Raw genomic sequence first — 15,774 nt, forward strand, 5'->3', positions numbered from 1 at the left:
CCCTTTTCTCCATTCTTGAGATTCCACACTGGACCCAAAGGGAAAGTCATTGCCCTAGAAAGTGAAACCATTAGCCTTTTGGGGGGAGGGGCTGGAGCTGAAGTGGAGGGGTGCAAAGAATGCCGAGAGCCGATGCCAGGCTGTGAGTACATAGGGGTAGTCCTGCAGGACCAGCTGCGAGCATGTGTCTTTGCTCAACTGTGGGCATGGGTTACCCAACCTGGTCTAGTATTGTTTCCACCTGACCCCCTCTTGTAGCATACTGTCACCTTGACACTAACCTGCTCCTTCATTCTCTACCTTCAGCTCCTCCCGTCTTTCTTCCCTCATTTATTTCCTAAAAAGCATCTCCTCATCCTTACCTCACATTTATTTTTTAATCAGTGCTGTTTTCCCTTCCATACGCACCCCATTCCCCAGCGTCACACCCACACACAGGCCCCACTCCCCTCCAAACCCTGAACGCACAGCCTCCCCGATCTCCACCCCAGGTGATCCTCCATCTCCCTCCACGTCCCTTTATTTAATCCTAGGCGCTCTTCTGGCTTCCACTCTGCCAACTCCCTCCCCCTTTCCTCTTGCTCCTGTTTCCTTCTGGGCCCCATTCACATCTGCTTCTCCCCATGGCCCATCTCGGTCCACCTTGGCTGAGCCCTCTTCTCTCCCCCTCCTCAGGGTTGAAACCAACCAAGATCAGAATGCGCTGCGAGTACGTCGCTATGTGGAAGCTTTCAAGGGCTCAGACAAAGAGGAAGGACAAGAGTGTCTCTCTGAGAAACAGCCCTCTGTGGTGGAAAGTGGGACGCTAGCCAGGGCCTCCCTGGCCCTCCCCACCCCCTCCCTGTCCCGGACCACCTCTCGCAGCAGCAGCAGTCACCGAGGTTGGGAGATCCTTCGTCGCAACACCCTGGGACACTTGGGACACTTGAATCTCGGACTGGACCTTGGGGAGGGGGATGGAGAAGAAAGCGTCTATCACCTGTGATTAGGACGCTGTTACTCTTGTCCTGACTCCAGGTAGGCCTGCGGAGGGGCGGAGGGGCGGAGACGGAGAGTACCTGGCTTTCATGCCTGTTAATCCTGGGTGGGATGGACAGAATAATTCTGACAGACCAAGGCTTGCTCTTCACATCAGCATTTCCAGGGATGATCCAAGGGCCTTACGTAGCCTTCTGACTTCTTGGAAGTCCCACGTCTTAGGAAACGAAGGTATCTTTTCGAGCTAAGTCAGACCTGGCCACTAAAGACCTGAGGTAGGGATGCTACACCAATGACTGGGTCATCACCTTTCTGCCCCCTGAGGCACTAGATTGCAAGCTGTGAAAGACTCCCTGGTTCTATCAGGCTTCACGTGGGAAGAGCCAGGCTGGGCACTGAGGTTGCAACCTCTCACCTTTCCCTGAACCCCATAGGATTCTTACTCACCTAACCAACCAAAACCCAGCTAAAAAACTGCGAGAAGAAAGATTCTTTATCTTTCCTTTATTTAAAAAAGAAATGCATCACGATATACATTTGCCATTTTAACTATTTGTAAGTGTACCCTTCTGTGGCATTATTTATATTCATATTGTTGGGCAACAGTCACCAATGTTCATCTATGGAATTTTTTAAACCTAAACCCTTGTACCCATTAGATATTCATTCCCCATCATCCCATCCCCACGGCCCCTGATAAACCAACATTCTACATTCTATGACTTTGACTGCTCGCGTTACGTCATGAATGGAGAATCACACAGTGTGAGTCCCGTCGTGCCTGGCTCATTTGACATTGCATAATGTTTTCAAGATTCATCCATGCTGTAGTGTGAGTCAAAATTTAACTCCTTTTAAAGGTCAACTAGTATTTCATTCTATGTATGTACCACCACATTGTGTTTATCCATCCATCCACTGATGGACGTTTGTGTTGTTACTGTTTTTGGCTAGTGTGAGTGATATTGCTAGGGCCATTGGTATACAATTATCTGTTCCAATTCCTGCATTCGATGTCTTTGGGTTTGTAACCAGAAGTGATTCCACATTCCCATTCGGCTGGGTCTTGTGGCAAGTCTCTGATTAATTTTTTGAGAAACTGCCATACTGTTTTCCACAGCAGCTGGACTATTTTACATTTCCTCAGCAATTACACAGGGCTCCCATTTCCCCACATCCTCACCAGCACTTGTCTCTTTCTGTTTTTGTGATAATCGCCATCCTTATGAAGTGGTATCCCATTGTGACTTTGATTTGCATTTCCCCAGTGACGAACAACTTTGAGCATCTTTTCACGTGCTTTTGGCCATTTGTATATCTTTTTCTTGGAGAAATGTCTTTTCGAGTCCTTTGCCCACTTTTGAATTGTTTGGGGGGGGTTGTAATGTTTGAGTTGTCTTAGCCTTGTTTTTTGAGACTGAGTCTAAAGTGTGTGTATCTCATTTGCATCCTGGTGTGTTTTTAAATATATGTGGTAAATTATTCCTTTTTTTTCTTTCTTTTTTTTTTTTACAGCCGCACCTGCGGCATATGGAAGATCCCAGGCTAGGGGTTGAATCAGAGCTACAGCTGCTGGTCTATGCCACAGTCATAGCAATGAAGGATCCAAGCTATGTCTAGACCCTACACTACAGCTCGTGGCAATGCTGGATCCATAACCCACTGAGCAAGGCCAGGGATCGAACTGGCGCCCTCGCGGATACTAGTCAGGTTAATTATTCCTTTCTGTGCTTGGATGACACCATCATTTCTTTTATGGGACCATTCCTGGACTATCCCCGAGGTTGTCTGTTAGCAGCTATTCATCCTCTGTCTGGAGAAGGCAGGCTCCCAACTATGTTTCCTGCAATAGCCCTCTTCTACCTCCATCTGCGCTGGCCCTTGCGCTGAGCTGCTGAGTGACAGCAGTAACAGAGCATGGGCCATCCCTTTCCAGGAAGGAAATTGGGAGCTGGGTCTCCAGGGCACCCATTACAGCTTTGCTTTTGTCTCCAGCCCTTCTCATCCCAGCCCTATCATCACCCTCACCAAAAAGCCATAACAACTTTTAAGAGGCCTGTGGTCTAGACTAGCACAGAAGTAAGTGGGATTTGTGACGCTGCAGACAGGTTCATCTAGATACTCAAAGTACAGATGAGTGTGGAAAGGTAAGCAATCACAGAAATATGCACACATGCATGTGTGCACAAACACACACACACACACACACACACACACACACACACACAGAAGAATATAGATGGTTTGGTTTCTAAGCCTGCTTGGGAGTTCTCTTGCGTAGCAGCAGGTTAAGGATCTGGCATTGTCACTGCCGTGGCCCTGGTTGCTGCTATGGCATGGGTTTGATCCCTGGCCTGGCAACTTCTACAAGCCAAAGTAAAAAATAAGTAAACCCGCTCGGTCAGCATGATTTCTCTGATTCTCTTCCACAGTGGAAGTGTTCCCTCTCTTGGGAAAGCCAAACTCCCATCTGTGCTCCAAGGCCGTTTTCTTTCTGTCTGTCCCCCCAACCCACCAACCCTTCTCATTCTTGTATCTTCCACGTCTCTCTCCCGCCACCAGCGCACTAGTCAGCACACAGCCATGCTCTGCTCTTTCCCTCTTCAAAGACATTGCAATCACCCTCCATCAACTCCCATTCCTCCTTTTAGCTCCTGCCTTGTTTTTACTCTCTCTTCAAGGCCAAACTTCTTAAGAAAAGACTCCACTGTCTACTGGCCTCACATTGAGGGCTCACCCCGTTATGATGTGACCTTGTGCCCTCCGTGCTGCTGATAGCACTCTCATTGATTTTATCTACCTGTAGCTAAACCCACTGAATAATCTGAGTCTTGCACAAACTCCCTGTAGCATTGGGAAACTAGTGGATCATTCACCCCCTCTCTGCATACGCCTGGTGTACTCCCACGCACTCCTACTGCTCTGCCTGCTCCTCTCCTACCAACCCCTTCACTACGTTTTAGTCTACACGCTGTTTTCCTCACCACCTGGAAAGATCCAGCAACCTTCGTAGATAGTATACACACACACACACACACACACACACACACACACACTCATAATCCTGACTCCTTATCTCCACCCTAGATCTGTCTCCTGAGCTCCAGGCACGAACAGCCTAGACACCTGCCTATTGGACAGCTCTACGGATATTTTATAGACACCTCGAAGGCAACATGTCCCAAACTGAACAGCTTTTCTTCCTCCCAAACCTGCTCCTCCACTGGTACTTCCAACCATGTCAGTAGGCAAAATTGCCTCGCCAGAGTCCCAGGACTCATCCTCAACAGCTGTCCCAACTGTCAGATGTGGTCAGTCTCAGGTCTTGGGGAGCCTAGTCCCCAAAACATCTCCTTTGAAAAAGAATCCCTTCTTTTTTTTTTTTACTTGCTTTTTTTAGGGCCAAAGGTGCAGCATGTGGAAGTTCCCAGGCCAGGGGTAGAATCGGAGCTATAGCTGCCTGCCTACACCACAGCCACAGCAGCACCAGATCCAAGCTGCATCTGCAACCTACACAGCAGCTCACGGCAATGCCAGATCTTTAACCCACTGAGCGAGGCCAAGGATTGAACCTGCATCCTCATGGATACTAGTTGGATTCGTTTCTGCTGCACCACAACAAACTTCCAAGAATCACTTGTGATTAGGTAATACATCACATGGCACAAAATTCAAAGAGAAAAAAAAGTACCCCTATCTCTCTCTCTTCCAGCCCCATAGGTTCCCCCCCCGCCCCGCCCCAGCCCCCCTGCAACCAGGAACATTCACTAATAACTGCTCTTTATCCTTTCAAAAATACTCTATGCATATTTGAGCATAGATATGTATATATTCCTTGAAAAACACAGTAATCAGAAAGTACATTAGGAAAACAGTTCTTGCTTTTTTCATTTAATATATTTTTGAAGGCCATCTCATCTGTCTCTACCTCCCCAGACACGACTGCCATTCTTCCAAACCGGGCCTCTGCCCTCCATCCTGGGAGTGGGTTCCGACCCGCTCTCTTTGCGCTTGTTCACAGGCTTGGTTTGCTCAGATCTCCAGTGCACACTAGAGCCAGACTCATCTTTGTAAGATGCAACTCGTGCCTCAAGCTGTGATCTAGATGCCTTGCCATAAGCCTCCTCATACCTGCTTCCTCTCAGCCTCGGTTTCACTGAGATGAATTATTAGTTCCTGTTTTCTTTTCCTTCTGTTCAGCCTTCACAATTTCTAGACCTTTCTACATCTCCGCCCAGCCTCCCTTCCAGCTCTGTAACTTCAGTTCATCCTGTTGGTCTCAGCTTAACACTTGTACAGAGAGTGTGTGTGTGAGTGTGTGTGTGTAAGGGGTCCCTTTCCCACAGGCGAGGTCAGAGTCTGCCTGTCCTGCTTCCAAGCCACTTATGTTTTTTCTTCCTTCCTTCCTTCCTTCCTTCCTTCCTTCCTTCCTTCCTTCTTTTTTGCTTTTTAGGGCTACACCCACGGCATATGGAGGTTACCAGACTAGGGGTTGAAGTGGAGCTACAGCTGCCAGTCTATACCACAGCCACAATAACGCCCGATCTGAGCCTACACCACAGCTCACGGCAACGCCGGATCCTTAACCCACTGAGCAAGGCCAGGGATCGAACCCGCAACTTCATGGTTCCTAGTCAGATTCGTTTCTGCTGCGCAACGACAATGGGAACTCTCTATTTTCTTTTTAAATAACATGTCCAGCACTTTATTCTACTTACCTATTTTTTTTTTTCTTGGCTGCACCTGCGGCAAATGGAAGTTCCCAGGCCAGGAAAAGACCCTGGGAACTATACCACAGCTGCAGTCACAGTGAATCCTTAACCCACTGCACCGGGCTGGGGATCAAACCTGTGCCACCACAGAAACAATGTCAGATCCTTAACCTGCTGCATTACAGAGGGAACTCCTTTACTTACCTTTGTGTGTGTGTGTGTGTGTGTGTGTGTGTGTGTGTGTGTGTGTGTGTGTGTTTTAGGGCCACACCTGTAGTATATGGAAATTCCCAGGCTAGGGGTCGAATCAGAGCTGCAGCTGCCAGCCTACACCACTGACACAGCAACTCAGGACCCAAGCCGCATCTGTGACCTACACCACAGCTCACAGCAGTGCCGGATCCTTAACCCACTGAGCGAGGCCACGATCAAACCTGTGTCCTCATGGATCCTAGTCTGGTTCATTACCACTGAGCCAGGATGGGAACTCCCCATGCTTACTTTTTTAAATGTCTGTTTCCCTTAACAGACTGTAAGTTCCATAAAGGGACTGTGATGACCATCTTATTTGTCATCGTGTTCCCAGGGCTTGGCATAACTCCTGGTACATGTAGCGTGTGATAAATATTCATTAACAAAATCTATGAATGATTGACCTGTTTGTATTGTAATTCTCCCAATGGACATATTTCAAATTTTTTTCCCTGTCAAAGGTGGTAAAAAAAAAATACCTGCTTTTGTGTGGGGTTGCAATGATGAAAGATGAGGACGTAATAGAGGCAGAAACAGGTTGCAAAGGATAAAAAAACCATGCAAAGCTCAGTCATCATTGGAAAGTTTGCTCAGCTTCAATATATATTGGAGTGTGCAAGGGACAGAAAGAGAAGAGCTTTGGTCTTGGCTTAATGGGTCTGAAATATTACGAAGAGGATCCATCCCAACAGCAAGACTCTGGGGCAAAGCTCACGAAACCGGCCGGCATGTGGTACCCACTCAAAGAAGCACTGAAGGCAGTCCACCACAAGCTTCCAGGTCTGCCTGCTGAAGCCCCAGTGAGAAATGAAAAGAAAGATGCCCAGGCATTGGGGTGCAACGAGGCAAATGACGTAAGTGAAGCAGGTGCTGAAGGGTTCAAGTAGCTGGCAGATAGTTTTGTCCTGAGTGGTGGCCACCCGGCTCATTTAAGGGGCTGCTGAGAAAGGGACCTGGGAACAGAATAAAAGAAATCCTGCTGTTCCCACATCAGGAAGACTTCAGGTACCTGCAAACACTTCCCATTCTCCTCTGCCATCTTCCTCCTTTCTTGGCTTCTTCAGGATGGAGAATCATGATATTCTGACTCCTGTGTGCCTCCCTGGCCAGAGGCAAGGAGGTGATGGAAGGTTCCATATTCTCACAAATGCCTGTGGACTTTAAAAATGGGTTGCCTCCTAGCTGTTTGCAAAATATTTTATGGACAAGGTTCTGGGTGCTGGTGGCAATGGTGGTGCAGCCCCTGAGAACCTGCTCTGTCCGCAGCCCAGGGAAGGAAGGGCAGGGGCCGGGGCTCCCTTCCCCACTCTGGGGTTGGCTGGGGAAATGCCAGCTGAACTCTGGGGTGCTGTATCTGTTGGAGGAAGAGGGGAAAGGATAGGCTGAGTGGAGACAGGGCTGCCTCTGTGGGTCCCTGTGCACAGACAGGGTGCACATGGGGCCTCAAAAGGCGCCTCGCATGGCCGAGGTAAAAGCAGAGATAATGCCTTGACCTTGATGTGGAGGCCAGGATCATTGACTTCTCAGGGCCAAGCTCACCTATTTCTTAACAAGAAAATGAGAAGGAAAAAAAAAAAAAAGAGAGAGAGAGATGTGCCAGGAAAGAATGACTTTGACCAGATAATAGCAAGTGGTGCCACACTGATGGGGAGGGTATGGGTACGTCAAGCAGCACCCCCTCTCTGCCCTAGGGGAGCAGCTAGGCAGGAGCCACCTGGGTGGGACTGGATGCACCTGTTTTCCCTTCACCTGCACCGCTTCTTTGTTAGCATTGAGGAGGCGGCAATTATGGCCACATGGCTGGAACAGGGGTGTGCACAGCCAGGCTGCAGCTGGAGGGACAAATGCGTGGGCCCCCACTCACCTGTGCAGTGCCGGGTACCTTGTGGGAGTGCACAGGTACCAATGGTTTGCTCTTCTTCTGCTGGATGCTCATCCAGCTCCTTCATGATGAGGCTGTGGAGTCCACTGAGCTGGACTGGCACAAGGTCCCTCCAAGAGACACCATCAGTGTCACCCTTGGAGCATCCACCACCTCTGACTTCATCAGCCAGGAGCTACCTTGGGTTCTGGGCTAACCCGAGGGGCACTCAGCTGCGCTCTGCCAACCTCCCCATCCCCTTGGGTATCCCCACTGGAGAGCCAGGGCCCTTCGGGGATATGGGTACAAGTCAAACCCCAATTCCCATTTCCTCCTCTGCCATGATTTTGGACTTGTGTAACTGCCATGGTGGTGACAGTGAAGTAGCGTGGAAGCCCTTCAAGTTTCACTGACAGAAGGAGTCATTCCTGCAGTCTCTCTGCTCTCCCTACGCCTCCTTTCTCAGGCCTTCCCTCTGTGCTTCCTCATCTCTCTCCAGGCAAGGCTTTCAGCTTCTGAGATAAGAAGGAAGGGAGACAGACAGACAGATCAGGCTGTGGTTCCGTGATGTTGATCTCTGGCAACGGGCTCTTGCCCCTGGGTCAGAGCCCGCAACCCCCCATGGATGGCTAATCTTTTCTCCCGGGGACTCTCAGACCCCACCCCGCCCTTACCTCACAGAAACAGGTCTAGAAGGAACAGCTGCAAACCGTGCCTCCTTCCCCCCAAATCTCTGCTCTCCATCCTCCCCCTCCCTCAGAGGGTCAACCTGGGGGCCAAGAAAGGGGAGAGCCCCCGAACCCCATGGCTTTGGCCAGTGATCAAGCCTTGTCCTGGGCCCCAGGGCAGCCAGGGACTGAGGCTCAGGGCCGGCGGTGGATGGAAGACGTGGCTGCAGCAACAGGTCCCTCTGCTGCACGCACACCACGGCTCTTCATCTGAGCTGCCCTGCATCACCCACTTTCTGCACCTTTTAAGGGTGAAAGCCTTTTTTTTGTGGGCCGGGTTTTGACGAACACCCTCCCCTGCTCCCAGGACATACACTACCCACACAAGCCCAGTTCCCTGCCACCTTCCTTTGTTTCACTGTCACCTTTGGGCCCCTCATTAGGCCCCACCTTAGCCTTGGGGGACTAGGAAAGGAAACACACCCACCACACAGCTTGCTGTTTCCTTGGTGCAGATGGTGCTCTGTAAAAGAGAGTTTGACATGTACCCTGGGCTGGGTACTGGGATGGGAGAGAGGACCACGAGAGGTGGCTTAGCCTTTTTTTCTCTGAGGCTCTGCAAGCAGGACGGGGGCACAGTGGGGGAGGGGCAGGTAAAAGGGTCAGTGTTAATTCAGTGCTATTCTTGGCAAGAAGGGAGGGAGATGGGCTGCAGCTCACCTGGCAGCGTGAGGATGGTGTCGAGGGGAGAAAAGAGAGGCCCTTGGAGTGGAGCTGCAAGGAATGAGCTGCAGCTTATGAACCAGGTCATTGACATGCATCATTTTCCCAAACCAGGGGCGGGATGGACTCCGTTATGCATCTGGTGTCAGGAAAAGGCCACAGGTCCCGATTCCTCTCTACTTGGTTCATCAATGATTTAAACAGCCTCTTTGGGAGGGAGAGGGGGTGAGGTCCATGGGATGAATGATGCAGAAACCCACCCTGTGCGGAGGCAATAGAGGCTAGCTGTGCTCTGGTCCCATGAGGGGTTTTGACCACCGAAGGGAAAGGTGGTCACCAGAAGGGCTCTGAGATACAAAAGCAGCAGCAGAAGGGAGGCCTGAGGGAATAGGAACAGGAACAGAGGTTATGACTGTGCATTTACCACGGCCGGGACCTCCCACACCTGCCTCATCTGATGCTCACAACAGGCCTGCAGGTTAGCTCTTGTTCTCCTTCTATAGCAGGTCCCTGAAGCCCAGCCTGGGTGAGTTCCTTGTGCTAAGATCAAGGGACTGCGCCTGTGTTCCTTTTGTAGACGGGAAACTGAGGCTCAGAGGGGTGGGTTTCACTGCACAAGGTCATTCCACTAGTCATTCGCAGAGTCTGACTTCGAACCCAGAGGTACCTGGCCCCAAGGCCAGTGCTCCTTCCATGGAGAGATTCAAGGCCCCGAGACAAGACAGTTCTGAGGTCTGAAAGTTATTTCCCGGATGGGTTCAAACATTTCCAGCCAAATCAAGATGATAAGCAAATAACTCTCAGTCGTTCCTATGGCACCGTTCGCCATATAAAGTCTTTTAATGCTCATTATCTCCTTTCATCCCAACAACAGCCCTACAGAGTAAATACGGCAGGGTTGTTATCCTCATGTAACAAACGAGGAAGCCAATCCTCTCAGAGGCTGTGTGATTGAGGTCACAGGGTTCTCGGTGCAGAGCAGGACAAGGCTTCTGGGCTCCTAGAGAGGCCCGGCCTTTGGCGGTTTCCTCTCCTATCTGTGTGGATGGGTGGACCAATGCCGACCTTCGTGGGTAGGGGTCTACCCTCTACAGGAAGACTGCAGCAAGGGCCCACACAGAGGGTGGAACCCAGGGCTGCCTTGGCTGGGTTCTAGCTCATGGGCACTCGTGTACCTCTGACGGCAAACATTTTAGGACATCCATCTGCCACCTTCGATGATGGGCGTGACCTTGGCCACAGAATCACACCCGGGCACCTCCAACAGGCAGCCCTGGGCGCTGATATCTGCTGCACTCTGGCCCATGAGCAAGGATTTTAGGCCCAGCCCTGACTGCATACTGGGTTTTGAACTTCCCCCTGGCTTGGGGAGCCATCAAAGTCAGCTTTGATGAGTTGGGAATTCAGCCTGTCCTGGAGAAGGGGAGGAGTCAGGGAGGGGAGCCAGTAGCCTGAGAACTGCCCCCAGGGCAGAGCCTGTGGGTGCTGTGCTGACTCCTCCCTGGGGGCTGAGCAGATCGGAGCTCACGTGCTCTGCCAGCCCAGGCACGTCCCACGTGTGCAGAAGCAGAGCCCCCTGCTGCCACACTCCGCTTGCACAGGGGCCTTACACCCAGGAGGGCTCTGAGCCTAGGCAGTGGGGCGGGGGAGTCAGGAAAGGCGTGAACTCGCTAAGGTCCTTTTCTCTATTTCTGAGTTCTGGTTATTGCAAGTGGCTAACCAGGGACCTACCTGCTTAGGTCCAGAATTGCCCAACAGCCGTCTGTCTGGAGAACAAAGTGTTTGGCATCAGCCTCTCCATTGTTCCCAGTCGGGACACCACCTCCTGGCCCCTGGTCTGGTCTCTCCCGGCTCCTCTCAGCCTCCCGCTGCGCCCTGCCCCTCCTCTGGGATCTGCCTTAGAGTCTGCCTGGTCCCTCTGCCACAGTCTGCTCTCCCAGCAGCCGCTCCATCAAGGGGTGAAGAGGCAGGTGGCACAGAGCTCCTTCCAGGTCAGGTTTGCCTCAGACAGGGGCCCCCAGTGCACTCCCTCCATCCCTGGTCTGCTGAAACTCTGTGCCTTCACCTCGGCCCTTCCTTTTCCTCCCCCACGGTTGCTACTTTTATACCAAGTCTGGCATTTTGCTTGGTTTTTATGACAAAGGAGGTGGAGTGTTTGGGTGAGTACTTGTGCTAAATAAATAGAATTTGAGAGTTCTTATCACCGGCCCCAGTTGCCCTTTCATTGAGTTTGTTCGGGGGGGGGGGGGGAGATGGAGACACAAAAGAGCAGGTGCGGACAAATTAGGGGAAGATGACCAATAAAATGCTGCCACTACGGGGCTGCTAGAAAGGCTTTGGTTTCTGGTCTGAACACCTGCTTTTGGAAACGGGGTTTGCTTTGGCCTCAGGTTTTTAATAGCGATGATCTAAGATAATGGCTAGATCCTGTCTCCTGAGCCCCACACTGTTGCTGTTCCCTGGAGGCTTAGTGGCCTCACACGCAGAGCCCAGCGCCTCAGGACACTGCCCAGAGCAGAGCAGGGTGAAGTGCCAGCCACTCCTGCCTGGTTGGAACGACCCCAGACCTGGTCCCCAGGCCCGTCTGTCTCTGGCTGTCCAGAGCTTCATTCTGCCTCCACTGGGGACAAGAGGATCCTGCCATGCATAAGGCCGGGGGCGGGGGGGGGAGTCACGTGTCCCCATGTTCTGCCTCCCTTCCCCTCTCCACTCTGCTTGGCAGAGATCTGTGCCCATGATTCAGAGTTGAACTGATCTCACCTGAGAGATGAGTCCTTCCTGATAAGGAGTCCCTTCTGAGTTCCTTCGACTCTGCATGTGGAAGTGGAGGGGAGTCGCGGGGGGTGGGGGGCAGAAAGAGCATTAAAAGGAACAGGAAATCTCACAGACTTAAGAGTACTTATTTCTGTAGATCAGGACACAAAAAGGTAAGTGACTTGGCCAGGCTCCCACTGTGATTTCTGGAGGAACTGGAACACAGCTGTTCTGATTACATATGAGTTGCTCTCTCTGCCTCCTGCAGAAGCCAAGATCACTTGGGCATATTTGGAAAGTTCTCCGGGAGCTGTGCACACTTCAGCAGCTGCGTTCCTGGTTGACTTCCTGGCTTGTGAGCAGAGCGCCTCAGAGCAGGTAACGTGGGTGAAAGCAGATGAAAAGAGGTGGCAGAGCAGAGTGCTCTGGCTGAGGAAGGGAGGAGTCCCGGGGTCTGTGCAGGAAGAGAGAGGGAAGGAGAGAGGAAAAAGAGACTCCAGGAAGCCCAGCGCGCGGGACCAGAGGTTCTGCCCTGGGAAGCCTTAGGTCTCGACATCCTCTTGCATCCTGCTTTATTCCAGAGGGGCCACACTGGGGCTGCAAGTCCTCACCTCAGCCTGCAGAGACCTCAGGAGAGAGTGAGGGTCCATATATATATATATATATTTGTCTTTCTAGGGCCGCACCTGAGGTATATGGAGGTTTCCAGGCTAGGGGTCAACTTGGAACTACTGCTGCCGTCTTACATCACAGCCACAGCAATGCCAGATCCGAGTCACGTCTGTGACCTACACCACAGCTTGTGGCAATTCTGGATCCTTAATCCACAGAGTGAGGACAGGGATTGAACCTGCATCCTCATGGATACCAGTCAAATTCGTTTCCCATGAGCCACGATGGGAACTCCTGAGGGTTGAATTAGAGCGCCAAGGGGCTCCCTCTAAAACTTCAGGCCTCTTGCAAACTATGAGAGCCAACACCCATGTCTCCCCAGACCAGCACCCAGTCCCTTCCCAGTCACCTCCTAGATGGAGGATTTTGGAAATGAGATGTTAAGACTCTCTGAGGCTGCAAATCAAGGGAGACCTCTCACGGCTGGATCCATCTTACTTCCATGCAGAGGCGTGGCGGTGGGATGGATGGTGGAGGTATTTAGACAAGGGCAGGGAAGGATGCTCATGTCCACAGGCCCATCTCTGCCCTTGGGACCCCTCTGCCAAGAGGTAAGCATCCAGGAGGACCAATACCCATGACGTGTTAAATCTACAGACAATTACAAGGACACCAGGAAACAGACACATGAGCACACAAACAACAATTCTGAACTACTGCTATGATGTGCCGAGTCAGTTGACGTAAAAGGAAACATACATCAAATAAGGTGAACGTGCTCGTCAGGGTGGTGGAGGGAGCCGCAGGGCAATCCCCGGTCTCTTCTAGAAATCAGATAGTGTCAGAGTCAACAATGGCCCCAGGTCTCCCGTGGTGCCAGTGCTCAGGTGCGGATGTGGCTCCAGGTTGAGGAGAGATTGTGAGAAACAAAGGCAAAGGGATGACGCTACAGTTAGCACCTGGAATGAGGAAAGGGGTCTAGGCTCTAAGGCCACCTGGTAGGGAAGAGTGCACGAGGGCTCTGCCACAGTTCAGATCTCCTGACCGGTGGCGGCTGTTGGACTATGTTCATATGGGACCAGAGGGGACTCGTAATTCTTCAGAATCACAGGATGTTTGGTCGAAAGGACCTTAGAAGGTTTTTATGCAGCCTGAGATCCAGCACCAGTTACACATCGCAGCAGAGCACCATCCTGGGCGGTGCTTGTGACGTGTGTGTGTGTGTTCACCTGCTTACCTGCCATTTGATGGTGTGTGGCCTTTATGAGTTGGCACACAAGGGCTTGTGAACCCAGTGACTGGAACAAACTCCAAGCTGAGTGAATGGTGCTTTTGACCCTGCTGCCCCAGGCTGGCACCATCCTTGCTGCCTCTTGGTCCGCCCAGCCACGACAAGCCAGCTAAGTGGATGCCACCCCACTCCCAGGAGGATGCTGGGAGGATACTAGACAGGGAGACAGACACAGGGGTGAAGAGAAAGAAGGGAAAAAACACTGCAGGGTTCCAGAGAGAGACCACTCAAAGTCACGGCCACAGACACCCCCCCCCACCCATGGCATATATATACACACACACATGCATGTGCACACATACACAGCTCACACACAAGCACACAGACCCCACACTCACCAGCGCAGAGGCTAAGACCAAAGGGAGTAGATGCCATCACCAAGAAGCAGTGAGAGAGGAAAACTGGAGGGAAACAGAGAAAGACATAGAACACAGACCAAGAGGGACAAAACCAGAAGAAAATATATATACACCTTTTTGCCCTAAATTGGTTGTTCTCAGGGAAGAGTGATTCTGCCCAAAAGATGCTTTTGATAGTTGCAACTGAGCAGAGGGGAGGCCACTGGCACCTGGTGAGTGGCCGCTAGGATCCTACCCGCACACTCAAGAATTCTTTGCTTCAAAATATCAGTCATGCCCAGGTGGAGGAACGGGGCCCCAAAGAGAGAAATCAGCCTCCAGCAGCTCCTACGCTCCCAACTGAGGCTGGTCTGCAGCCCTCCACACCCACTCTGAGTCTGTTCTCAATGTCCCACCTGTCCACATGACTCTGCAAAGCTAGCACGGGGGGCGGGGGGCAAAGCCGAGGAAGGAAAGCTGGGAATGATAGCTGGGTCCTCCTGCAGCCTCCCTCCCCCAGAGGACAAATACCCCAGTGCTTTATCCTCGCCTTCACAGGAACAGAACTGGGGTCTTTGTCTGGAGGCCAGAGAGCAGGACGGAGGAGGTGGGTGGGACAGCCGGCAGGCAAACACTGTCTTAATGGGCACAAAGTTCCTGGGTTCAAGGTTTGGGTTCCAGCACCTTCCCCCCACCCAGCCTGAACCCACTGACCCCTGGGTGGGTGGGGACGGTAGCTAATCAGACTTCACTGTTTACACAGGAGCTACTGCCTGGCCTGGGAGGAAAGGCAGAAATTTCCTTTTAGATTTGAGGGTGACCCTCCTCCGCCCCGCCCACAGAGACACGCCACCCCTGTGCCTACACACAGCGCAGGTGCACGTGCGCGCACAGATGCACACGGACGCGCACAGACGCGCGCACACGCGCGCGCCCACACACTCCTTGCCGCATCTTCCAGCTTTCTGAATCAGAGACAGGTAGGAGAAAACAGACTCTGAAGCCTGGGAGTGACCCACACATACCTGTGACTCTAGGGGCCCAGCCACCCACGCCCCAGGCCGTCGAGTCCCTGGCTCGCTGTGGGCTGGGCAGAAGCCAGGGCCTCAGTCCTTTTCCAGTGGGAAGGGTGGTCCTCACCCGCTGCCCAGCCTGCTCTCTTCTGTGCTGTGGGACCAGGATGGGCTGTGCTTCCTGTCATCGCTCTTCCGTGTGCAAGTCCCTTCTTTCTGGAATGCTCTTTGCTGGACGGGATGCAGAAGGGTGGTAGGGCAGAAAGACAGGGACCCTGACCTTGACCTCAGGGGAGTGGGCCTGAATCTGGCCTTTGCTACTAATCAGCTCTATGACCTTGAGTGATTAACTTCACCACTTGGAGCTCAGTTTTTTTCCCCGTCATTAGTAACACGTATATAATAATGATACCTGCCTCACAGGTTTGATGTGAGTGGACTTGGGGTGACTTAGTTAAGGGTCCAGCAGGCAGGAGCTGGTGAATAAATGCCGTTTTCTCTGGAGCTTGCCGGAGAAAATATTTGCAATATTTGCGGCATATTTATACTAAAAGAATTCTTCGCCGTTTATC

At 51.9% G+C, this 15,774-nt stretch overlaps 1 protein-coding gene across 4 annotated transcripts in view; it reads left to right on the plus strand.

Annotated features, from left to right (window-relative positions):
* TRPV5 (transient receptor potential cation channel subfamily V member 5) overlaps positions 1 to 15,774 on the plus strand; it is a 56,780-nt gene that overhangs the window by 30,753 nt on the left and 10,253 nt on the right. For 3 of the 4 annotated variants that reach the window (XM_021078896.1, XM_003360094.5, XM_021078897.1), the window contains one exon: positions 676 to 2,457. In XM_021078896.1, the coding sequence (XP_020934555.1) occupies positions 676 to 985 (310 nt within the window). In that variant the 3' untranslated portion in view covers positions 986 to 2,457. Of the gene's footprint in view, positions 1 to 675; positions 2,458 to 12,216; positions 12,327 to 15,774 lie in introns of those variants that run through there. The other variant, XR_002340352.1, reaches the window with a different exon arrangement.

This window comes from Sus scrofa, chromosome 18 (assembly GCF_000003025.6).
Source record: "Sus scrofa isolate TJ Tabasco breed Duroc chromosome 18, Sscrofa11.1, whole genome shotgun sequence".
In the NCBI taxonomy this organism is placed as follows: Eukaryota; Metazoa; Chordata; class Mammalia; order Artiodactyla; family Suidae; genus Sus; species Sus scrofa.